Source organism: Haliotis asinina, chromosome 2 (assembly GCF_037392515.1).
Source record: "Haliotis asinina isolate JCU_RB_2024 chromosome 2, JCU_Hal_asi_v2, whole genome shotgun sequence".
In the NCBI taxonomy this organism is placed as follows: domain Eukaryota; kingdom Metazoa; phylum Mollusca; class Gastropoda; order Lepetellida; family Haliotidae; genus Haliotis; species Haliotis asinina.
In genome coordinates, this window is record NC_090281.1 from 11,859,807 (window position 1) to 11,887,748 (window position 27,942).

The 27,942-nt window shown below is 39.6% G+C and overlaps 1 protein-coding gene across 1 annotated transcript; it reads left to right on the forward strand.

The window, feature by feature from the left end:
* On the forward strand, positions 1-27,758 carry LOC137271559 (uncharacterized). The gene is made up of 6 exons (XM_067804008.1): positions 1-21; positions 23,225-23,307; positions 24,063-24,207; positions 25,027-25,223; positions 25,399-25,599; positions 26,831-27,758. Exons 1-6 carry the CDS (start codon positions 1-3, stop codon positions 27,756-27,758), a joined length of 1,575 nt encoding a protein of 524 aa, XP_067660109.1.
* The last annotated feature ends 184 nt before the right edge of the window (positions 27,759-27,942 follow it).

Here is a 27,942-nt window from a genome sequence, read left to right on the forward strand (position 1 = left end):
ATGGCATATGTCAACTACATTGTAAGTCAAGGAGTCTGACCTCGCGACCCCGATAGTCATCTCTGACGGTAAGCATGAGTTCCTGAAGATCAATTCTAACCCGGATCTTGATCAGTGTATTGATGTGAAGATTGACAGCAATTTTCAACGATCCTCTATAAAATGTCCCCGGGTTAGGGGGCATATCTCTTCGTCGTGAAAAATGTCATATTCTTTTCTTTTTATTTTGCATTCGTCAGAACTTGCTCATTTCTGTGACCATTAATTACAGATGTTCATTGTGTTAATAAAATCACGAAGATATGGCAATACTTTTCAGGAGAATGTAATTTTTTGGTCTCTTGTAATTATGAAATCATTTATGTTTGTTTTCGTTAACGATGTTTGGGATTGGATTGGACCAAGCAGCAAATGAGTGGGCCGGTCAATCACGCAGCAAATGAGAGGGCCAGTCGATTAACCAGCAAAGGGTGGGTCAGGCAAATACGACGCAAATGAATGGACCGGTCAGTCACGCAGCAAATGGGTGGGTCAGTCTGTCACGCAGCAAATGGGTGGGTCAGTCAATTACCCAGCACATGAGTGGGTCGGTCAGTCACTCAGTACATAAGCGAGTCGGTCACTCAGACTCACGTGGCTTCGAGTCCCCATGACTTGATTGTTTACAGACCGCTGAGATATAGCTGAAATATTGCCGAATGAGACTAAAACTAAACTCATTCACCCACTAACTAATTCTTTTTAAGCTGTACAGCGGTGAGACCTAAATAAACCATCTGTCTCTATACAATGTTTCCAGTTTACAGTCAGCCGACTATCGCATTTTGTCATACAATGTTGAATTATATGCCTTTCCGTTGATTTGTAAATGGTATGTGGTTAGTTAGTTAATACAACACATTCATTGTAATATTTGTACGTACAAGGTATGTCTTCAGTGTATAACACTGAATAAGATCGAGTGTGTTAAGCCGGATGTTAAAATCAGTAGTTTCTTCTCAGAACGTTCAACTGTTAGGTATACGCCAAGGACGCGCTTTTATTACACTCTCATTTTAAATACTGAGGAGCAAAAGAAACTATACTCCTCATGTCCACTTACCATATGTTCATATTTAATTGACAATATCTTGGAAAGTTTGAATTTGACCAAACTGAAGCTGTTCATGCACTTGGTCAGCCCCGGAAGAATACTTCTACATGGTGCTATCTTTAACAAGTTGATTTTAAAACTTTGAGGAGGATTCCCATTGATATTCAGCGCCGCATGTCGTAAGAGGCGACTACCCGGACTGAGTGGTAATGGTGTTTCCCACTCGCCCAAATCGTTGATCATTGTGTCAATGGCTAGATTGTCTGATAAAATGATGATGATTACAAAAGTAACCCAGTTACAAATTACATTCCATTAACGGTTGGTTACATAAAAATCATCAAATATAACAGGTGAATTAGCAGAAAAAGTAGAATCTTTTCAGTCAGGCACACAATTACACCCGGAAATAATTAAGCTCGTTTTGCTGTTGCTGCCAATGACGTCATGTTTGTGTCTAGATCAACTAAGATTACACAATGCCATGTGACTCAACCTAAAAAATACGAGAATTTTTACTTTACTAAGAAAGTGAAATCCCAAATTTGACATATGTTGCATTTGACCACTTTCTAAAATGACATTGTGTAATCATAGCTTTCGGCCGTGGAAGCCGTGTCAATTTACACTTATCAGAGGGTACACAAAGTACGCAGTCCTGACTACTTGTCCGACTACCTCAGTCGAGGTGGCTGAGCGGGCTAGGCTGCTGGCTTTGTGTGCTGGCGATTAGGTACCTGACTCTGAGGGTGCGGATTCGAATCTTGGATGGGACTCAACCAAAAAGTACCAGAATTTGTACTTTACTAAGAAAGTGAAATACCAAATATGACATAGATCTACTAAAGCGAATTTATGTAGTGAAATAACACTGTGAGGCACAAGATAACGAATATACTATTAATGCATCTTGTTTTTACCCCCCAAATTCTATATTTCTAATTGTTTTATTCAGTATAGTGATATATTGTTAACATCACCAACAATTTGTTTAAAATAATTTCGTATCTCTAATTTATTTGTTCAGTAGAAAACCATATAATGATCGCACTATGTTACTTTATCTAATACAGTGTTCCTGATTCATAGTTATAAGTTTTTTTAAAACTTTTCAGTGTAGAATCATATACTGATATTGAAATTAACACCCAACCTGACCATAATGGTTTTTCATTTCCTAATTCCTACTAGTTGGTTTCAGTACTTCCAAACCAAACACCATGCCGCAGCATTAAAACTGACCCACACGGCATTAAAACAAACATGCTTAATCTTTTTCAAAAAAATAAACCACTAAAGCGATTCCTATCTTTCTTTATGATATGAAATTAATCTTAAACCATGTACCTTGAACGAGTAAAGACGTCCGCTCCAGTAAAAATATCCAAACGTTACACACTTTCTGGAGAGAGCCCCTTTGGAAGACCTCCTTATCAAGAAGCGACTCAAAGCAACAGATTGCATTAAGCATGTTTACCTTCTTGCCTTCAAGGCATCCTGCACTGACACAACCTGATATTGAAGGGATTGATACTGAACCACCACCATTACGTCATATCCTGATTGAATATTAGATACTACTCACACAACCACGAAAAAACCGAGTTTACAGTGTTTCCATGAGGATATCGTCGAAAACTGTTTCATAAAAATTATATTTCTCGCTCATAAAATGGGGACAATCTACAATGTATATCTGAATAGACAGGTTTGTCTTCTCAAAGAGCGCACCGTTGTCAGTGTAGACGTATAGACTGCCTTTTCATGTGTCCTTTCTCCAGGGTTCGCTGTCTTGCTAACTCACTCACTGATGCAGAGTGCATGACTTTATTGAGGTTCGTCAGTTGACATTTTTGCTTTTTTAAAAGTATAAATTGAAATAATGATGATATACATGAAAAATCTTTCTGGGCAGAAGCGAAGCGTCATATAAGAAAGGCTCCTGTAACATTCTCAACTGTGTTGCACAATGGATTGAATATTTCATGGTTGTGCTGAACATTAATGAAAATGTAATAGGTAAGGATTTAGTTGACACAAAGCATGAAGCTGTGAATTGTTATGTTTGTAATGATCACGATATCAATGGTTTGTTGAACAGTGTTTTTGCGGTAGATGAGGTCTTAAGTTCAAATGATGAAGTGGAATGTGGTAGAACAGCTGGTCTCGATGGCATCCTGCCCGAGTATGGTAAAATTAGCTTACTTCCTACTTCCTTCCTATTACGGTTTTCAGTAATATATTTAATAGTGGTAATTTTCCATATCAGTAGTCCAGAAGTATTGTCTTTCCACTCCAAAGGAAATGAAGCGTCTATAATGTCAACAACATTCGTTGTATTTTACGCATGGACATTTTTTGCAAGGTTCTTAGACAAGTTCTGAATAACAGATTAAAATCCCTTGTGGATTTGTATGACAAATACCCAACTTTCGGAGGGGGTATTCTACGGTTGATAACATGTTTGCTCTTCAGTCTCTAGTACAGAAGTGCTTATCTAAATCAAAAGGAAGGTTTTATTGTCTGTTTGTCGATTTTCAAAAGTTAATGCCGTCAACAGGGCTCTTTCATGGTATGTCCTTTATTCAAATGATATTCAAGGCACAGTTTTACTATCATTAAGGACATGTATTCAAAAACCTTGGCCACTGTTAAATATCAAGGAGCAATATCACGGAGTATTTAAATTATTTCAGTGGTGTTAGACAAGGAAGCATTTTATGTACTCTTATATTTTCATGAACCAGCTGGAAAATGACATTCGGAATTTCGGTGGTAAGCGAATCTTTGTTCATGAAGATGTTTTATACTTCTCTATACTGTCTTTACTCTTCTCTATACTGATTATTCATGTATTTGTGCAGATTATTCTCGAGTTAGAAAAGAATGTAGACGTTTTACACACGTTTTGTAACAAATGGGGAGTAAAGAGTAAATTTAGATCAGACTGAAATAATGTTTTTTCGAAATAGTGTTGAATTAAGGAAATATGACGAATGGAAAATGAGCCACGTCCTAATCAAGGCATCAACCTACAATCGTTATCATTGTGTGATCTATAAATAGATTGTAATGGTCCAAAGCGGTACAAACTTAAAACCAGAAAGCTACTAAAGCAACACTTTCCATTCATCAACACAGTTATAAACTTCATAATATTTCTCTGAATGTTTGATTCTCAAACCATTAATTCTGTGTGGCTCAGAACTTTGGGGTGTCCACCAATGGTTGTTTCTTGAACGCTTTCAAGCTACAATTTGGACATTTCTTATGGGTGTTGGCTCCAGATCTACCAAAGTTGCTGTGTTGGGCGAAAGTGGCAGCTGTGGTAATTATGCAGATACATACGTCAGATGTATAAGATACTGCTTCAAACTTCATAACATGTCATAAAACAGGAACCCCAAAGAGTGTTATGTAATGTCCGTAGGTGTAGATGCGACTGTTAGGGAAACTTGGGTTACTCATATTAAGCATGTAGTGTATTCTCTAGGTTCTGGAATAGTTTGGGAATGCCAAGGCAATGGTGGTGTGCGTTGCTTTATCAATGAATGTACGCTTAGGGTTAAAGATTGTTATACACAAACATGGTATTCTGAGGTGTCAAACTGTTCCAAACTAACTTTTTATTAAAAAAACAGTTCTAAGTGTCCCTCTTTCCGCGCTGCACATAAACAAATTACGGAAGGAATACGCACGCAAGCTTATCATGTTCAGAAATGGCGAACTCGATATAATGCAGGATACAGGAAGGAGGCATCATGTTGAACAAATACTATTGAAAATGAAATTCATTTTACGTTTGTTTGTCCTGTTTATCATGAAATACGTCTTACATGTTTTCCGTATTTACACGTGAACACTATCAGTCACAGAGTGGCTCTTGTAAGAATGCTACAGTCCTCTGATGTCCTAGTGTTGAAAAATCTGGCAATTTTTTAAAGGACACTGTTAGCCTACGGTCGTCAAAGCTTTAAAATTTAGGAAATGCACTACTAACTGTACAAAACCATATGCAATATATGCGTGGGACTGAGGCCTTTTTACTGAAATAAAATGTATATACATACCTAAAATCTATATTTAAGCACATTCCAGTGTGGTGAATACAAGCTTGAAACTGAATTAGGTCTCACAGTAGGCTGAAAGATTGCGCATTACTTCATACCAAAAGACGTTTACAGGTTGTGGGTCCTGGTTCTTTGCTAAAGGTGAGATCGGAGCCTATTCACTTCCCGATCTGTCTGGTCAATACCCGATTACTTAAAGGCCACTGACCAGGGCCTGAAACAATAAAAAAATAGTTGCGAATTATTTCTATAAAATTATACAAGTTCACGATTATCGATTCCATTCGCTGGATGTTTGTAAGCTGATTCCACTTCCAAAAGACAACACCCAGACTTTGCATTGGTATGGTACGTACGATCATTCCATTCGTTTGCAGAATCAAATACCTATCAACGATGAAGAGAGAAGATCTTTAGCATAAACATCAGACTCCGAGGTGAGGAGGATGTCAGGTTATCGGGTGTATTGTTGTTTGACATCTGGTCATTGTCATTGTCAACTTGAAAATTCTAAACATCGGGCTTTCCGCATTCATTGTATGAAACCATACTCACTAGTGCGCTCATTCTCATTTTATGTATACATGGGTGACCTTGAACTGCTTACCATTAGAGAATCTACAATGTTCCCCTTCTTACACAAGCCATTGTTTCCGTACGACAGCTTTCCTCATTATACAAGGCATTGTTTCCATATGACAACACAAAGATTCCCTTGTTACACAAGGTATTGTTTCCCTACGACAACACAAAGCTTTCCTACTTACACAAGCCATTGTTTCCCTGTGACAGGATTCAGGATTTTTTTTATTCTCATAAATCATACAAAATGATATGGATGCTTTTGGATGGATACAATGTGCAGCTATTACTAATATACATATGAATATAATATAGATGTGCAACTAAAACACGGATAATACAGTTTTCGTTAAATATGACATATTTTTACTAAAGGATAATAGTCAGATTTCATAAGGAAATTAAATTTATCAATATGGGGATTATTGCAAAAATAGCTAGGGAGAATACAGGCTTTTTCATAATCTAGAGCTGTGCATGATAGGGTAATATGAAATTCGTCACATATAGCGTTGTGGTTACAGATTGTACATAGTCTATTTTCTCTGTTAATATTACACCATCTGTCGGTTCCAATCGGTAATCTGTGATTACACGTTCTCAGTTTTGTTAAGCAAACACGTTTCAATGGGAGGCTGGTTAAATAAGGCTCTAGGTGGATCGTATTATTATTAATATTTATTTTTTGATGAGTTTTGAATGTCAGCATTCCATGATTGCTTAAACTGATCTATAAGTGTGTATTTAACAATTTTTTCAGCCAGGCTGTAGAAGGAAAACTTTGGGACTGCCATATATATGATAATCCAACATTTTGAAGTATATTTTTACCATATTTAAAAGATCAAATTGAATGGCCATACAGGTGGACACATTAGTCATGTCATTATATACTACATGAGATAACTTATGTGATGATGTAATGACTTTGCACCAACAGCTTATGATTCTTGTTTTAATCATTGCTTCAATTGGGTATCTACCAAGTTCCCCATAAACCATAACATTTGGAGTTGATTGCCTTACTTTAAGTATATTTTTACAAAATTTCAAGCGCGTTTTCTCTAGAATAGTTGCATTTTCACACACCCCATACCTCTGACCCAGATAATAAAATTGGTAAAATGCATTGATCGAAAAGTTCCCCAATGGTTTTAAAGACAGAAATCATCGTCCTTGTTGCTTGTTCAGCAAGTCTCTTAATTGCCTTAGTAAACTTACCATGGCCATGAAATAGAATCTCCAGGTATAGGTATTCTCGAACAACTTATATTTCCTCTTCAAAGAGTTTAAACCTGGATTTGTTCTTTACATAGCCTTTGGAGAAGATTACAATTTTGGTTTTATCTAAGTTAACTTTAAGTTTCCACAATATACAGTATGTTGAAAAATTGTCTAAGCTTAATTGTAATTCTTCAGCACTTTCCGATAGCAAGACAGTGTCATCTGCATACAATAGTGCTAATAATTCTATATACAAGTCAAGCTGTTCTTCAATGAAACAATTTACAGTGCTAAGTCCCTTTACATTGTGTTAACATAAGAATGTTTCAAGATCGTTATGGTAAAGAGTAAATAAAAACGGAGATAGATTGTCACTCTCTCTAACGCCAATATTACAGTGAAAGAGTGGTGAAGAAGAATTACCTTGTTTTACACATGATTTAATTTGTTGATACATAGTTGAATTATCTTAAAGCATTTGTTGCTTATATAAATATTACTTTTGATCATTTTAGTCCATAGGCCCTGTCTCCAAACCGTGTCAAAGGCCTGGCTAAAGTCTATGAAAGCACAATAGAGATTTTTTATGAAGACCTTTGTATATATCGATAAGAGTCTGTGGTAAAAAAGCTTTACGGAACCCGGCTTGTGCTGTACTTATGAGTTCAATGGAATCTGAAAAGTTGTGTAATCTCTCCGATAGTATGGAAGTAAAAACTTTTCCCAAGCAGCTTACAATTGTTATACCTCCGTAATTATTAGGATTGGACGGGTACCCTTTATTCTTATAGATGGTCTGATGTAACCGATTGACCAAGATTCAGGTACAACTCCATAGTTAAACACACAAATAAACAATCTAACATATACAGGCATGAGGACATCAAGGGTTGCTTTTATATATTCATTGTGTACACCCTCAATACCACAAGACTTGCTGTTTTGATTTCGATAATTGGATTATCTAACATATCACATGTACATTCACTCAATTTTTGTCGATGTTTATCTCATCGCTTTCGTCAATCTTATGTATATGTTTATAACGGTTAAAAAGCTTCACCAACTCAATAGTGACATTATTATCACGATTTTTTTAGAAAGATTTTAAAATATTCCAAAACGTTTGGGATTTGATTTTTGTGTCGATCGTAATTTTTCTGCACATTGCCATTTGCAGGCTTGATGTGCCTGTTTAGGGTTCTGTTATAGTATTTACAGGCCGTAATGAACATTTTGTGGTTTGTATCGGATTTATTTTAGCCAAAGCTCCGCGTAGGTTTATGGTACTGTTTTCTTGCCGTTTTACAGTTTTGATCGAAATACGGTTTCGATTGTTTCCTGTTTGGGGACATCATTTTACATCCGGACGTTGTTTTTTCGGCAGTAGTTAATTTTTGGCATATTGAGTTGGTGACATGCGTAATGCATTCTTGTATGTTGTTGGCTTGTGCATAGACAAGTTCAAGGCATAGTGATTCTATACATTTAGAATCCATGTGACTGGAAAATTCAGTTCCTTTGTCATTCTTCCATCTGTTAATTCTAGTAGGAAAATGTACATAATTCATGTCACTATTGCTCACAGTTTTCTGTACATCGTTCTCATTGATTTTAAGACAAAATGTAAACTGTAAGGCACAGTGAACATCAGACAATGTTTGATCGCATTCGGCTATAGAGAACGTATCTAATATAGTAAACAGTTTTGATGTTACTTAACAATAGTTAACCACGATTGAATTTTCACATGTGAATTTCCCCCTTTCTCGGTCAGATCCCATTCGCCCATTGACTATGTATACTCCAACAGCTTATATCCATGAGAGTTGGCGATAGTATCCATGGAGGCTCTTTTCAACGACGCATCAAGGTCCTTTCAGGTTTGAAAGTTAGAGTGAATAACCTCAGCATCGACAGCATTATCTGCAATAAACTCGTCTATGACGATATAGTCAGTGAGGTTTTTTGTGCGTGAGTTCAGATCACCAGTAAGACAAACATAGTTGGCTTTACTACACATATTAATAATATCGTTTTCTAACATCGTGAACATGTTATTGGTAAAGTATGGTAATATAGGCACACCCGAGTACTAGATCTGCGTCCAGCCTCAAAAGTATCCTGTCTGTTTTACACCACGCTACAGAATCATTATCAGGTGTTTTGGACAAGGATACATGATGTTCTTAACAGCCTTTCACCGCTATTAGAGTACCTCCAGAGGTCCGTTTACTTCCGTTATTGTTCCTGTTATTGGTGAATAGCTTAGAATTTCGGATCACAATGTCATCGAGATCACACAGCTTGGTTTTGTGAAACACAGGATAACATAGTTGTTAACATGCTGGACAAAGTCAGGATCTAAAAGCCTGGTACGTAAACCACGTATAACAGCAAAAAGCTTTCCTAATATTACACGAGGTATTGTTTCCCTATCACAACACAAAGCTTTCCTGATATTACACGAGGTATTGTTTCCCTATCACAACACAAAGCTTTCCTGATATTACACAAGGTATTGTTTCCCTATCACAACACAAAGTTTTCCTGATATTACACAAGGTATTGTTTCCCTATCACAACACAAAGCTTTCCTGATATTACACGAGGTATTGTTTCCCTATCACAACACAAAGTTTTCCTGATATTACACAAGGTATTGTTTCCCTATCACAACACAAAGTTTTCCTGATATTACACAAGGTATTGTTTCCCATGATTACACAAAGGTTTCCTCATTACACAAGACATTGTTTCCCCATGACAATGCAAAGTTTCCTTATTACACAAGGTGTTGTTTCTCCATGAGAAAACAAAGCTTCCCTTAATACACAAGGCATTTCTATCGTAACATTTTCATATTGAATCTAGTCCTCCTGACGATTGGTAGATGAGCCAGAAAAAAGGCTCTGTGTGCAATAATCATTTCTAAAACTCCACGTTGCAACAGAATTTGTTAGACTGGGTAGCCGACCTATGTAGTGGTTTTTCATTGCTAAGTTGTTATTCATAAGTACCTGTCCTCTTCGTAGAACACCAACTTCTAAATGCGGCCTACTATGGAATACAGTATGGGCCTGTCTCCAGATCTCGACCTTTGAAAACGAGCTAAATATTAGAAAAGTGCGAATTAATGAGAGAATGTTCATAACAGCGTTGCATAAACTAAAGAAGAAGGGGGTGAATATACGTCTCCGAGAATTGCTTTCAAATCAAGCCATTTTAGCAAGGTAAAACAGGGGCTGATGTCTTGAGCTCCTGTCAAAGAGTTCAGAACACGGCACCACACAATCAGTCTGTTTATTTGTATGCTTGTTGAAAGAGCCGTGGTTAGAGGGACAATCTGATGCAGTCACTCTCACTCAGCATTCAACAAGGGTGTGTATTGAAATAATTCACACGTGCAACTCGCACACCTGGATATTCTGCCAGCAAGTGGTTCCCCATCGTGAAACAGAGCGAAAACAACTTCTTTATTCGGGTGTTCAAAATTATTAGACGAATCATCAGAGTTGTACTGTCTAATCCATATGATTGGGTTTAGTCATACTGCAATTATTATGTTCTGTGTTAAGGAACACTTCGTCGGTCTCAAATGAAATCAAACGGGCTTCAGACACGCAGGATTTCGTTGGGCAGAATGCAGCACATCAACGTGAGATGGAGCGGCATAGGTTTTGCGAATAAGATTTTACGTCCGCTCTTAAGAATAGGAAAACAGAATGTCAGGTATATACAACGTCATAATGAGACACTGGTACAGTCACATCAAATGTAAGTTTCAGTCTCAGGATTCTTAGAGTCTGGCAATAACGATAATGTTTTCAAGATAAGAATATTGCCGGTTGTGTTTGGTATCATCCATGTCTTACACTGATGCTCCGTCTGCTACGAATACAAGTATTGTTGGGACGTGACTTGTCTAGACGTCTAACACTTAATTCGGGCTTTATGCTGGGTTCGAATCCTCACTCACTCACTCACTCAGTCTTTAGTCTTAGCCTCTAATACCATAAGAACACAAACACAATATTTATTTGTGAGTCGAATCAATACACTTTTCAAAACATTTATGTTGTTCTTTTTTGTTTGGTTGGGTTTTTTAATAGCGACAAAATACAAGGTATATACCTTCTTTGATACGTCAGTTATATTTAGCTTAAATCATGTTGAAGAAAGGGTATGATCCAGTTACAATGGCATGGACACCATGACGTACCTAGGGAAAGACACTGAAATAAGGCTCTGGTGATAGCATAATCCCTGCAATATCACGAAAGGGATACCAGAAATCGACTTCATACGTTATACCCGAATTCGGCGAACGTTTTGTTCACTACAGAGCTTCTAAAGCCTGTAAAAAAACTAAACAACCATCACACAACCACGAAAACAACAATCACACAACCACAAAAGCAAACAGCAATAATCCGAAAACATAAACAAGATCAAGCAACATAGACAAACAGATGATATCACTTAGGCACCAATAACAACCAAACTAGATAACCTAGACAAAAAGCCAAACGAGACAAACATACAAGAAACACTTGGGCCTAGATTTTCGGAGCTCTCTTAGCGCTAAGATAGTCGTAAGTACAAATCATTAACATTAACCTTCGACTATCTTAATGCTAAGAAAGCTTCTAAATCTAGGCCTGGGCAACAAAATAGTCGAAACAGGCAGACATGAAAACCCTGGTAACAAGACAACGAGACAAGCAAGCGAGATAACCTGGACGACATGACAACTGAGAGAAGTAGACGAGGTAACCTAGGCAACAAGACAACCAACAGACAGCCGAGACAAACAGAGGAGACAAATTAAACAATGGTGACAGATCAGATAACCTAGGTAGCAAGGCAACCAGACAAACGAGATAACCTAGGCAAAAGGACAAGCAGAGACGAAAACATTGGCAGCAAGACATACAGATTACCAAGACAACAAGAAAATCCGACAGCTGAGGCAACGGGACAAGCATGGCGGAGACAGCTGGCCACCAACATCAACAAACTCTAATTGCGTCTCCCGCTTAACTGAATGAATAATGAACATTATACCCAACAGCAGTACACAGTTTTGCTCGAACTCCGCCCTAGGGCTGATGCTATCGCTGACATCAAACAACCACTCGGGCCGAACCCATTGCAGACAACCGATAGCGCCTAGTGTGAGAGTAATCATGGCATATCGAACACCGCAACTATTTTGTTCATCCGGAAATTAAAACACCTGTCATCAACATTTTTTAATATTTGTATACTTCCCGTCCTGACCCGTCACAAACGCTTACAAAGGCAGGTTAATGAACATCTGAACCAACCCTTCATCATGGCACCAGAAGAAACAGCATCGAGCATGATTTTCGTCAAATCTGCATCAGTACTTAAGTCAATCTGAAATTGTCCTCCGCATGTCAAGCATAAAATCTGAAAGCTGCACTATGTATAATGACAATGTATTCCTCCTCAAAAGCAATTGCAGAGGACTGATGGAAGCCCTAGCATCACAGTAAGCTTTGTGAAAAGGGACTCAGAACATAGCCGTGCCCAGTAGCCTTAAGGTGAGGCGTACACAGTGTGTTTTATCTTTTACAATACAATTCCGATAACAGAATCTGATTGTGTCGATGTTGTGTGATATATTTTGAAGGAGCGTCAATTTGATTTCCATGATGGTGGGCAGATCTTTTGAAGAATACATGTAGTATGTTTAGGAATAGGTCTGTTTGTTCAGTGGCAAAACGGAAACGCTTAAGCACTGAATTTTGAATTCTAGAATAGTTTGAGGGTGCTCAGTAATTAGAAGCAAAGCATCAGCTTTTTTTGGACGACTGTACTCAAATGGGATGCGATTACATGCACCAACCATGCCTTACAAATCGGCGGCGTAATCGTCACTTAAGACACGGATGGTCCAGATAAGTTGTAAGAAGGGGTAAAGGGGTGGTTTTCTGCTCGGGTACTACAGATGGATACCCCTGGTACGTTTAAGAATATAGACACGTATAGTAGCCAAAAACAGAATATAGAAACGTACCCTGGGACGGCTCAATACCGCATTGTATATTTTCTTCGATCGGAATGCCATACTGTTGTATTAAATACATTTGATTGCGTCATGAAAAAAAGAACTGATGAATATATCGCGATGCACACCACTCAAAAACTGTTGAACTGAAACAAATACAAACTGTTTCTAATCTGGTTGCGAAATGTGGACTTGTCCGCCGTTTAGGGTACCGGGTGCGTTGTTTAGGGTACATTTCTGCACACAGACACGTACCTGGGGTACATATCTGTAGTTCAGTGACAACAACGACCCGTTCTGCGTAAGCAGATCTGTAACGGTGCATCGAACAATTGATGGATTGCAATTGTTGAGTATCCAATAGTAGTGTGTGAGATAATAGATAGTTCGGGAATTGACTTCGTCGCAGCGCAAAATGCAAGAAGTGCCAGATTTGTTCACTTTGGTTTAGAGTTATCAGCCCCTGTTACGTCTAAAGTTGGATATCAAAATGAGAAGAAATTGCTAAGTTTGGTATCATTTTGTAGAAGAATGTGTCCCGAATCTAATTATGTAATAAACATGGCAAGATACCAAGGCACGTTTTACAAGTAGCGCCCCCCTTGTTGCGCCGACCGTAAAAGTAAATGTCAATAAAAATTCTCTTAAAAGTGAGTGAATGAGTTTAGTCTCACGCCGCACTCAGCAATATTCCAGCTGTATTTCGGTGGTCTGTAAATAATCGAGTCTGGACCAGACAACCCAGTGATCAATAACATGAGCACCGATCTGCGCAATTGGGAACCGATGGCCTGAGTCAACCAAGTCTGCGAGCTTGACCACCGATCCCGTCAGTCGCCTTTTACGACAACATAGTTGCCTTTTATGGCAAGCATGGGTTGCTGAAGGCCTATTCTATTCCAGGACCTTCACGGGTCCTCTTCAAAGTAAATTCTTTTATTTTTCAATATGTGTTTTTAGAAAGATATTTTAGCATTGATCCGAAATAAAGCAGCAAAATTTCCAAGACCGTATGGCACATTAATTAATTAATTAATTAAACAGGTATTTAAAAAGGATATTGATCCATCAATGAAAAAAGGATTTTATATGATAACAAGATTGTTTTATAGACTACATTTTAACATAGTAAATTCACACTAGATGAACATTTAAGAAGTAATCTGTTACCAGAGGATATAAACATTGTCTCTAATTAAAATATCATACCCAAATTGAACTTGATAAAGGGGGATAACTCTTGTTTACTGCAGGATAAATGCTTGTGTCCAAAATATCATGAAGTATGATTGAGGCAAGATAAATGGAAATGGAAACTGAGCAACATAAACACTAGCAGATACGCACTTCTGTTGTCACATCCTGTCGCATACAGTATGCACACAAACGAAGTTATTGTCAGTTATTAAGAGAGACTAGAACTACTTCAGTTTGATTTAATATTATATAAACAATACATTCATTTGGGAAATGACTTCACATGAGACAATTCAAGGCGAGAGAAACTCTTGCAATGCTGTTACAATAGCTGGTCGCAACAGACTATCGCTAACGCAGTGGTATGTTGCAACAGACTATCGCTATCGCAGTGGTATGTTACAACAGACTATCGCTATCGCAGTGGTATGTTGCAACAGACTATCGCTATCGCAGTGGTATGTTGCATCGTAAACCCAAAGTCACTGTGTTCTGTAATCTGATTGTTTGAAAAACATGATCAAATAGAATTAGATTCCCGGAAACTGCAAGACTATTTACTGCGTACTGACACGTAGAAACCTCGCAAACAATTGTTTTGTTGAGTCATCAACAATGGTGACGTCATTCAAATCATATTGTGACGTAAAGTTAGAATGACGTCACAAATGAGCAACTCCAGATGCTACCATGGGAACCAGCTGAAACGGCCTGCTGATGAAACTTCACTGCTGTACCCATACTCGATGTAAACGAGTGCAGACAGTAAAACCCCTTGGTTTACGTTTGTGTTTACAATGTCGATAAACATCATGTGTTGGCCAATTTCCGGGTGCTATTGAGTATTTGAAGCACGGGAATATTTCATTTGACACCTCCGGCTGACGCCGTCGGTTCCAAATGCATTCCCGTGCTTCAAATACTCAATAACACCCGGAAATTGGCCAACACATGATGTTTATCTCCTAAATAGACTATCGCTGTTTCAATAATTGTTTCCCCCTCAATAGTCCTAGTTGTAAGATATTGCCATGGAAACCAATAAATACGGTTTCAGTAAAAACACACACAGAGTCATGCAGTAGAGTGTTTCCTTTGTAGATCCCGTAACAGCTGAAGAGTCACATCATTACAAGCATTCTGTTTGGAAACACAGTGTTTTACGCAATGATGACATGTTTAAAAATATAATAAAATATATGGAAACGCCGAGTTCTTTCGGTACGATAAACTTTGATTATAAAATATGTTTCATGTTTCTGATCCATTATGAATATCAATTCAGTTTATTTCTCCCAAAATGTAATAAATTGTAGCGTTTAGCGTCAGATAACGAGGAAGGAGGCCTAGGGGTATGTGTATGTAGAATTGTAAGTATGTGACACCCTCGGGCCTACGGCGGATACTAGGAGGATCTGGCCCCTCAGAAAGTTGCATGACGCCGTTGTCGACAGGTCTATAGCTGTCTAATGGTAAGGATATTAAATTTATATCAAATTATAATGTTTACTTGATTGCTTTGATAATTTTTTTAATGTTCTTTCATGAAGATCAACTTACCTGTTTTATGTGTCTGGCGTCGCTTTACAGATGATTAATATGTGACTCTGCACATGTTCCGGGAGAGAATATGTCTGAAAAAAATATCTGAAATACTGTTATATTTTTAATAGAGAATGTTGTAGAAACATAAACTATAGGAACATGGTCCTGTTTTATAGGGATTCATTCTGAGCAAGAAAAAACACCTATGAAGATGTTTGTTGGGTGTATCTATTCTTCTTTTTTAATTTGTTGATCAAACAGTTTCTTTCAAAATTGTCATTTCACATAACAATCTTAAAGTGGGTCATTTTCTGCCAGAGGTGCATCGTAAATAATAGGGCAAACATAACGTTGATAATGAAGTTATTGAGAATTTTTGGTGAGTATAGTTGACAATGGTTTGCAGTTAATCATGTTAATCAAGATACAAAAAATACCCTTAGTGAAAATCAGTTGTAATTTTTAGCGTGACAGTTAGGAATAATTACAAGGGCGCTTACTTTTAAAAATGAAGTGATGTAATGTTTTCATGGAAGTGATGTCCCCTCGGAATTATCAAACTGACAACGTTTAAGTGATGATGATGATATATATAGATATATAGCACAGGTTATCTGTATCATCATCTGAAAATCTCAAGCACTGCTCTCTCCTATTTTGCAATACTTGATTGAATTTCAGCATTTGCCTTGGAATAAAAATATGCTTAGAAAATGCTAAATTCATTTTCTCCATTTCATTTTACAGCCATGGCAGTTTTAACTGTTGCCCGGATTGTGTCGCTGTTTCTTTCTATTTTGTGCGTCTTCGTGCATGTGTCAAAACAAGGTCAGTGTGTTTACACCCTTGCAACACACTTGCACAACACAATATATAACACCAAGGGCTCCTTTCACGAAACAGCCTTTACTAAAGTTAACCTCAAATCCCTTTCTTTAACATTGCACTAAGGTTAACTTAATGGCTTACGATCACCTTAGTGCTTTGTGAAAGGAGGCCCAGAACGCACATCGCAGCATCACATAACATATCACAAAAGCAACAAGAACACACAACGTGAGACACTACATTAGCACATAATAACAAACACTACCAAATAACATCATATTCATACAACATGCATGTGATTACACAGTATCACACAACCCTGCAAAGACAGTCCACACGACTGCTAAGGTACCGTTTATAATTTATGGCTCTGGGCTGTAGATAAATATTTTAACAAATATACTTTACAAATCATCTTCTGGGCCTCAATAATTTCTTTGAAAAATCATTGCACTGAAATGCAAACTCATATTCATTTTGTTATTGATCGTATTGTCATTCAGGCACCTCGAATCCAACGCTATGATGCTCTCTGACGTTATATTTTTACCCTGACGGATTTGTACCTTCAAAACGGCTACTATGCTTTAAGCACGACCGCATAGTCCAAACATTGGAACCGATTGCCCTGTACCCATTTTCAACAGCTGGGTGGACTGAGTACAATGTGGACGGAGTGCCTTGCCTAGGGACAAAACGCAGTATGAGGCTCAGGTCACAATTTTTTTTGTGTCTCCACCTTTGGCTTGAGAGTCCATCGTTGCCAACCACTACACCACCTGTGTGCTTTAACACCATCAAAACCCCATCCACACACTTTCAGCAGAAAATCTTAACAGCAGTTGCAAGCACATACATCTTATAAACTGGTATCACACGAAATAAGAAAAATACTACGTCACTTTCCTACACCTTATCTAAATATCCTAAACAATCCTATGGCGATGGTAATGACCTGATGTTAGGCTTGGATATTGTTAACTATTAACATGTACCCGTGAGCTTTTTCAGTCTCTATCGCTTGGACTTTAATTTCAAAACACAATATTATGCTAACATTCCACTTTTTAACGAGACAACGACTGTGAAATGCACAGTGCCGTTTAGAAAGTGGACAAATGGAAGTTGCGATAGTTTAGTGAGACAAGCGGCTGACTTTGTGTGCTGGCGATTAGGAGAAGCTGTGGGTTAGAATTAGGGTTGGGTACTGGCAAAACTTTCACATTGCAATATATTGTGATGTCTGTTGACATACAGTGTATTTCAATAAGACATCGTATTGCAGTATTTTGCGAAAGCGTAACGCATGGGCTAAGGTAGTGAAATTACTGTTACCTTTCTTTTGAAACAGTGCCACTGGGCAGAGTCAGGAATCAGATGTGATTGTACAAGAGATTAAATGAAAATGCTTCCAAATTGAAGACTTCACTTTAAAGTTTGGAACTCGAGAAAAATTTTGGTTTGTTTATTCTTACAACGAGTGCAGGTACCACTTTTTTATTTACATGTTTTAAAAGTCGCGCCAATGCAGTTACAAACATTCTCAAAACTATTAATGTGTAATAATAATCAGTATTATCGCACATCGCTAGTTAGAATCCCATGCGGCCGCATGGGACTCTAACCAACAAAAGAACTAGAATCTGTACTTTACTGAGAAAGTGTAATACCAAATATTACGTGTTACAAATAACGACTGCTTCCAAACCTGCAACCCACTCCTTTGTAAACCATGAAGTATGGCTACTGAGAGAGAAAGATCTCACTAAGTCTCCTGTCTGCGATGCAGCACCCTAAATTTCAGTATGTGCCAAAGTATTAAAACATTCGCATATGTCAAGGCCTTCTGAAAATATTTAATGAAAAATTACCATTGCAAACACATTAACGCAGTGGTAAGTAGAGTCTAAGCGGTGTTCGATTTAACAATTCGGGCCAAAATCAATTCAGGCCGATTTAAGTATTCAGGGATTCGTGGGCACTTGGGTAGCCTAGTGGTTAAAGAATTCGTCCGTCTCGTTGAAGACCCGGGTTTGCTTCCCATATGAGTACAATGTGTGAAGCCTATTTCTGGTTCCCGGCCGTGATACTGCTGCAATATTAACGGCGTAAAACTAAACATTCGCAACGTCAAGGGGGAGGTTTTATCGAATCTTCAGATATCCATAAAGGAACTGCATCAGGGGAAATGATCTCGTATTACTATTATTTGTGGAGCATACTGTCCCTTACTATTATAAAAGTACGCCTGATAAAATTACGCGACCTTTCCACCGATCACCGCATGGCAAATTGAAGAATTTTGGTATTAAACATGGTTGGCAATATTTCGGTAATTTTTCTCCTAGATGAGGGGGTGAACTTATTTGTAAGCCCTTCCTGTCACCAAGACACCTTATGCACAACCGGAACCGAAAGTGTTGTTGGATTAACTTTTCGAGTTAGCTGTTCTTGGCGTTTTACACTTATAATAGGGATTCTGACATATTATCGCCATAATGCATCATGCATCATTAACAACATTTGTGTGATCCATGTATACATATTTCATTTTTGAACCTCTGTTTGTTTTTTTACAGACACAATGAAAGTACACCAAATGTGCACGCGGTCATGTGACGGCGTTGAAGATGGTTACTATGGCAACTGCAGTTCCTGTTCTTATTTCGTTATATGCCAGGGCCGACTTGCTTTTGACTTTATGTGCAGTCCGGCGACATTCTACAACGCCAAGATCGGAGTGTGTGATTGGTCCAACGAACACTTAGTCTGCGAGTAAGTTGCGTTTTCAAATCTACTCAAATACGCCCGTGCTGTTTTAGGCCGCAGTCAACTGTCATTTGTCAGCCATCAGGTCACGGTGACTTACTACACTCTTTGTCCCCGGGTCCTCGTCAGACTCTCTTACGACTTCCTGCGAGGTCTAGTGACCTAGAGGAATATCCAATCCAGATGGTTGGCGTTTGTGAGTCACCAAGTAGGCACGGTATCGCCATGGAATATTTCATGATCAGTTCACTCCGATTTGTGGACAGGATTTTTTTTATAGCGGCAGATTGTATTGTTAGTGTTTTAAAAGATTCAACCTGTTCTCTAACACGTCGTTTTACTTGACACAATATTTTGCCCACCATCTGCCATACCCATCTCAGTGAAGATCCGGGTTAGCCTTGATATTTCATAAGTCATGCGTGTCGGGAAATGCGACTAACGGGATCGGGTGGTCAGTCTCGCTAACTGGGTTGACACATGTCATTGTATCCCAGCTGCGTGGATCGATGCTAGTTGTGACGATCACTGGATTGCCTGGTCAGGGTCGGTTATTTACAGACTAGGCCATATATCTGGAACATTGCCATTTATTGCCACACTTCCCAATTATTAATTTATATGTAAACGTCTGAGACATACTACTTTCAGTCTGAATGCCCTGTTCGAATTGTTCTGGTTTGGGCACATAAAAACCCTCATCCATAGTATCGAATGATTTATAAAGCTAAAGGAAGTTATAGAAAATGAAAGTCCCGTGTATGCCCGGACGTGTCATTGTTTTACTCGAAACTTGATGACAAATTACAGCAAATTTGGGAACAGATCAAAACTTTATTTGATCCATAGGAAGGACCACCCACGCCCATCCGTTCCCCAGTTCCCGTGTTACCGTTTTACAATTTTCAGTAATTTTCCGACTAATTAGGCATCTTTCACATTACAAATGACGGCCATATCCGATTTTAGAACGAAACGATATCTGCAAAGATATGGTTTCATGTTTTAATACAAAGATCACAATTTCTGACCTAATGTCTGAGCTGTCATGTCAACTATGTTTTGGGGCTATATGTCACAGATCTGATAAAATGTAAATATCTGACAAATGGCGTTATTTGTTACCGTGAATACTATCTTCATGACAACCCTGCTGGAGGCAATATACATCAAACAGTTTTGAGTTTTGTGAGAAACATCTAGAAAAACCGAAGGAGGATCTTGTTGCAATGTATATGCATGCCACTCAGGTTACGCCTAGCACACCTCGATTTTCCTAGGTCATACGAGACATTCCAACTTTACATCACAAGATCGCATGAAACCATTCTTTAAAAAGGCCACCAAGATTCCACAACATGATTCTACCTTAGGTCACATAGATCGCACGAGGCCATCCAACACAGAGAAATCATCTATCGTGACCCGCATTTTCGACCACCCTAAGTGAACAGCCTACACCCCACTCCCATACAAATCTACAGATTGTAAGAGCGTAAGTGAAAATATTCCGGGACATGTACAAAATAATGCCAACCTCCGTGGAAGGACAGCTGAGTTTGAGACATTATATTTGCTATGACCACCGAATACCTGCTAACCTTCAACCGCCAATGACCGTGCCAGGGTATCCTAGATTATCCCCAGGTCATCCTCGACCGTCCTTGAACGTTTGAACGACACATCACCCTCGACCGTCCTAGGCAAGTTGAATCTCAAATCACCCTTGGCTATCTTAAGCTATTCCAGATTGTTAAAGACTGCCACTGTCACCCTCGACCATCCTAGAGAGGTTGAATCTCAAATCACCCTTGGTTATCTAAGGTTATTCAAGGTTTTCCTTGACCACCACAATCACCCTCGGCCACACTTGACCAGTTACATCTCAGATCACCCATGACCATTTCTGTATCCCTGCCAACCGGGCAAGGTTTACATATAAAATGTAAAATCAAATCTATATAAGATCAGGCTGCCATACCACAAAGCGATGTCAGAGCTTCAACTATCTCAAGCCAATGTCTAACATGATTTTGTGAAATAGTGCATTCTACAAACTGCTTTTAAAGCTGGTAGGATAATGCAACACCCAAAGCAAAGTTACCCCACTGCATATTAGGATTCTAACAAAGGAGTGACATGTGACTCATTGTTATATCCCGGCCGTTGATATCTGTCAATGACTGCATATGGCTTACACCAGTGATGAGATCAGGGTCGCCTGATTCAAGATGGTCTTGACTGAACGGCTTCATACAAGTACCGTCAAAATTTAGTCGTCACACAGAAGACCGAGGTTCGATTCCCTACTACTGGGCACTATGTGTGAAGTTCATTTCTGGTCTCTCCAACCGTGATGTTGGAATGTTGCGAAAACACTCTCACTCACTCACTCACTCACTCACTCACTCACTCACTCATGGGAATTGGCATGCAACCAGACGTGGTGTAGAGCTGTACACGGAATCAGGGATTCAAACCCACAAATAGCAGGTTCTGATTCTTCATGACGATACTATCTTTAATATACAGTATGGTTCAAAATTATTGAGAATAGCTAAAGCATTTCATATTATTAAACGAGAACAAATCAGATAAAATTGAATGTATTGTGAAAGTGAACTGACCTTTTCATGTTGTGTAGGTAACAATTTAATATTTTATCAAGTCTCCTTGAGCTTCACGGCACAGTCTAAGACGGGTAGGCATACGTCCTACCAGAGAGGTTAGTGTCTCGTGAGTTATGCTGTCCCAGTATCGGACCACTTCTCTCTTCATGTCTTCAATTTTTGTCAACCCCTTTTGATTCACACATTCCTTCATCATCCCCCAAATGTTCTCAATGGGATTTAAGTCAGGACTATATGCAGGGAATGGTAAAGCAGTCACATTTTTCTCCTGAAACCACTGCTTGGCATGTTTTGCTGTGTGTTTAGGATCATTATCTTGCTGCAAAATCCAGTCATTTCCATAAAACACATGTGCACTTGGAAGGAGAAAATTATCTAATATGTTAGTGTAGCGTTGACTTGTCAGATTTCCCTCAAACACACACAGCGGGGTCGTTCCTAATAAGGATATCCCTCCCCATACATGACACTTTGGGCTGTATTAAGGTCGTCGATACAACGGTGCTGACGCAGACTTTGTACATATTTTCACATTATTGGGATATACCCATATTGAGCTTTCATCAGTAAAAATCACATTTTCCCAGTCAAAGTTTTCATGTGCCAAACACCACTCAACACGCCTGTCTTTATGTTCTTGTTTCATGAGAGGAGAAGGAATTCCAGTCTTTTTCTCCCATCCAAGATCAATCAAATTTCTTCTAACTGTAGATTTTGATACAACTGTTGATCCCCTTTCTATCATTTCATACCTGATGTTGGAGATGCTTGCCCTTTGCTTTTTAGACGCTAAAATTCCCAGCCGGACGCGATCTGAGAAGTCCAATTTTCTGGGTCTCCCTGCTCCTTTCTGGTGCCCTAAATCCTTTCCCTCTTTAAAATTCTTCCTAATCCTATACACAGTAGAAAGAGGAGTTCCTGTTCTCTCTGCCAATGTATTTACATCATCAATTCCTTGATTACACAACTCAAAAATCAACCTTCTCTTACCTTCAGCAGACATTGTTGACAGTGCTGAGGAAAATGACGTCTGCTACAAATTCAGGGGAGGTAACTCTAATTGTACTATACTCAGTAGGGCAAGATGAGTTACCTCCCTTATACCATTACTTAGTTTTAAGCATCAGTGAATCAGTTGAGGTGTTAGGATAGCTCAAAGTAAGAAGAAAAATTCTCAATAATTATGAACCAGACTATAAGTAGGTTATTTACATTATCAAGCATTAAAAAGCTCCTTTCTTATCTCCAGTTCAATGTCTACATCTGCGACAACTACATCTGGGACTACGACATCTACAATGACAACGACTACGACATCAACAACTACTACAAGTAGGACAACTAGTTTGACAACAAGTCCAACAGTACAACAGGCAGCACAGTTGGCAACACGAGGCAGCAATTCTGGTACGTGGCCTGAAATATTCCACATGAATGAGGTAAACAAGTATTGCATGGCCTGTCACGTGGCGCAGCTGCCAGCGTCTGAAAATGTTGTATCGACGAACTATAATCTTTTCTCACCCGGTATCCCTTTTGAGAACAGATCACTCTATAATCTCCACTGACGTCATCCGATCGTCCTATCATCGTCATAATATGTCATAAAATCCCCAAACATATTCCATATGGGATGTTCCAAAAAGCGGCCTTGTCAATAAGATGATGGTGGCCTCCTTTTTAACAAACGAGATATTTTGGACGGGTGCCATGGACACCAAGGTGACCGATGTGATCTCCATTAGTGCTACTCATCATCTGCATCTGGTTGTTGCTCTTCTTCGTCTTCTATCCTTCCTCTTCTCTTATCCTTCTTTTTCTTCTTCCACTTCTTCTATCTTTCGTCCTCTCTTATCCTCCTTCCATTTCTTCTATCTTTCTTATTCTAATATCCTTCTTCTTCCACTTCTTCTTCCACTTTTATCCTTCTTCTTCTCCCACTTTTCTATCCTTCTTTTCCCATCCTTCTTTTTCTTCTTCTCCTTCTTCTTCTTCTTGATGTTATAATAGTTTCTATTATTCATTAACGTTTACAATGTGACAGATTTACTCTCCCTTGCAGCTGTACATGACGTGTGCACACACAGTTGCGTCGGTCGCGACATGGGCTACTATGGCTACTGCGGCGACTGCAGGAAGTACGTCATCTGCTACGAAAACATGTCGTCGTTCACGTGTCCAGAGTACCTCCTCTACAATTATGTCACCGCCACCTGTGACTGGCCAAGGAATGTACCGAAATGCGCGTGAGTTGTAAATCAACAATGACCACAAGATCACTGGATCTGACGTCCAGCAGAAGCATCATGTGATCTGGATCATATTCTATTCTGGAACCACACGGAAGTCAAACATGTCGTATCTCGATTGGCCAAAAATCTGACGTACACTTAAAAGTACACGAAATCAGTGCGTTGGAGAAACTATCTCAAATAACGTAAAACTCCTGATTGATGTACACCTATGCACATCCTACCAAAGTGAGTGAATTTAGTTTTACGCCGCACGTAGCAATATTCAAGCTGTGTGGCGGCGGTCTGTAAATAACCGGGTATGGACCAGACAGTCCTGTGATCAACAGCATGAGCATCGGCCTAAGCAATCGGGATGCAGTGACATGTGTTAACCAAGTCAGCGAGTCTGGCCATCCGATCCCATTAGTTGCCTCTCACGACAGGCATAGATTACTGAAGATTAGTTTTAACCCGGATCTTCATGGATACAACGTCTGTGTATATTTACGTGTTGGGATGTCGTGCTGGTTTCAAAAGCTTCAATCTCATCGGGCAATAATCCTTGCAATTACAGTGCCTGGGTTTTCGAGTTTGGTTGTAGAATCCTTTGCGTACAGCTTCGGTTCTCGGATACCATGTGTCATAATCGGGAATTCGAACCGCAGAACCACGGATATGCATGGCTATTGTCCACAAAGCCACTGTTCCACCATTGCACTTTGGTTGGATAAAGATATATGGCCTAATGTTTAGATAGACATATATATGTTTACTATATAGCCCTTTCATACAATGCAGCGCTCATTTGATTTGTTAGGATAACTTTACAAGGACCTGTCGCAGCAGCAGTGATGTCGTCTGCTACATCATCCAGAGTATCATCTACAACATCTCAAGAGCCGCCTCCTACTACATCTGTAACAACGCCTCCCATGACTTCAACTACCACTTCAGCTACAACTTCGCCGAGGACCTCGATGACTACTTCAACGACCACGTCTGCAACAACATCTGGTACCATTTCTACAACGACGTCTGCTACGACATCAGCAACAACTAGTCGTAAGTATCGACAGTTACTGTTTGCATTTTCTTATTCGGGACTAAACCTTCAGTCGGCATACGCCCTGCATTGCTAGCAACAGCAATGATAATAACTGTGATTACAAGAATTCTTCCACTTCTTCAGCAACGACATCGTCAACTACCTCAGCAACAACGTCCCCAACAATCTCACCTACTATATCTGTAACAACTTCGGCAACGACATCCAAGACAACCTCCCCAACAACCTCGGCAACAACATCTGTCACAACATCAGCAACTGCCTCTGTAACAACTTCGAAAACAACGTCCAAAACAACCTCAGTAACTACATCTCCAACAAGTCGTAAGTGCATAGTTGTTACTGAAACTGATTCGACTAGGTCAAGGACCACCGCCACATAGACGGAACATTGTTGAGTGTAGCGTTAACCAAAAAAGAAACAAAACTAACAAAACAATTTTACATAGCTCAGCATGGATGTTTGGACTTCAGCAGAACTGGTTTTGTTCCCGTGAAACCATACAAAAGAATCTACGATGTGGATTGCAGTTAGAATATGGTATTTAACTTTATGCCTCATAGTTGGCATCATTCCCCAGCCCCCGTCCCTCTAGCACCCTGTCCCTCAACCCCCTGTCCCTCTGGTCCCATCCCTCCAGCCCCCTGTTGCTCTAGCCCCCGCCCTCTAGGCCCTGTCCCCCCAGCCCCCGCTGTACGATACGTTTATTTCTACCCACTAAGTGTTTCATATTCATGTCAAAATCCGTAACCCCCTTCCCTCGCCGCCATTTAGGAGAGTGGGTTAAGTATTACGCCGCTTTTAGCAATATTCCAGCAATATATTACACCAGAAATGGGCTTTACACATTGTACTCAACATCCAGGAGAACCTCAACATCGACCTCAACAACAGTATATTACGAACTATCCTTTACGACTACGAAACATCTTGGGCGTAGTGAGTAATAGCGAAATGGTAATAGGTGTTCAGGTTTCGAATCTGTATATGGGGTAAGTTTTTCTTCAAGCTGTGTACAACACCTTCTTCTTCAAGCTGTGTACAAAACCTTCTTCTTCAAGCTGTGTACAACACCTTCTCCATCAACGTGTTCAGCGTTTGAAATAGATGGATTGTCTCTTGCAATATGTTATGTTTCTCTTCCAGCTACGACATCACCCACTACATCAGTCACAACATCTGCAACCACATCCCCAACGACCTCACCTACAACGTCAATTACAACCTCTGCAACCACATCACCCACGACTTCACCTACAACGTCAATAACGACTTCTGAAACAACATCACCCACGACTTCACCCACAACGTCAATTACAACCTCTGCAACCACATCACCCACGACTTCACGTACAACGTCAATAACAACTTCTGAAACAACATCACCCACGACTTCACCCACAACGTCAATTACAACCTCTGCAACCACATCACCCACGACTTCACCTACAACGTCAATTACAACCTCTGCAACCACATCACCAACGACTTCACGTACAACGTCAATAACGACTTCTGAAACAACATCACCCACGACTTCACCTACAACGTCAGTTACAACCTCTGCAACCACATCACCCACGACTTCACCTACAACATCAGTTACAACCTCTGCAACCACATCACCCACGACATCATCAACAACATCAATTACAACCTCTGTAACCACATCACCCACGACTTCACCTACAACGTCAATTACAACTTCTGCAACCACATCACCCACGACATCATCAACAACATCAATTACAACCTCTGTAACCACATCACCAACGACTTCACCTACAACATCAATTACAACCTCTGCAACCACATCACCCACGACATCACCAACAACATCAATTACAACCTCTGTAACCACATCACCAACGACTTCACCTACAACATCAATTACAACCTCTGCAACCACATCACCCACGACATCACCAACAACATCAATTACAACCTCTGTAACCACATCACCAACGACTTCACCTACAACGTCAATAACTACCTCAGCAACCACATCACCTACTACATCTGCAACCACCTCCCCCACGACCTCACCTACAACGTCACTTACAACCTCTGCAGCCACATCACCGACGACTTCACCTACAACATCAATTACAACCTCTGCAACCACATCACCCACGACTTCACCTACAACGTCAATTACAACCTCTGCAACCACGTCATCTACTACTTCGCCTACAACCTCAGTTACTACATCTGCAACCACATCACCAACGACTTCACCAACAACATCAATTACAACCTCAGCAACCACATCACCTACTACATCTGCAACCACTTCAGCTACTACATCACCTACAACGTCAGCTACAAGTTCTGCAACAACCTCACCCACAACGTCCGCAACAACGTCAGCAACGACTTCCCAAACAACATCCACGACAACATCGGCAACTACAACGGACCCCTTCAACTGCGTGTACTCCTGTCCCGCCGGAGGTCAAACAGAGGTGTACGCCGCCTGTAACTCGGGCTGCTTCATTTACTGTAACCAAGGAACCGAGATTACTCGCAACTGTGCAAATTTCAATTTCCTGTCCTAGGAAAACGTGTATGTTATTCGTTTACTGTAAAAAAAAACAACACTTGAGTAACTAGCAGGAACTATTGGCCCAATAGACGCTTATGACTTTCATCCAAGGCTTACACAA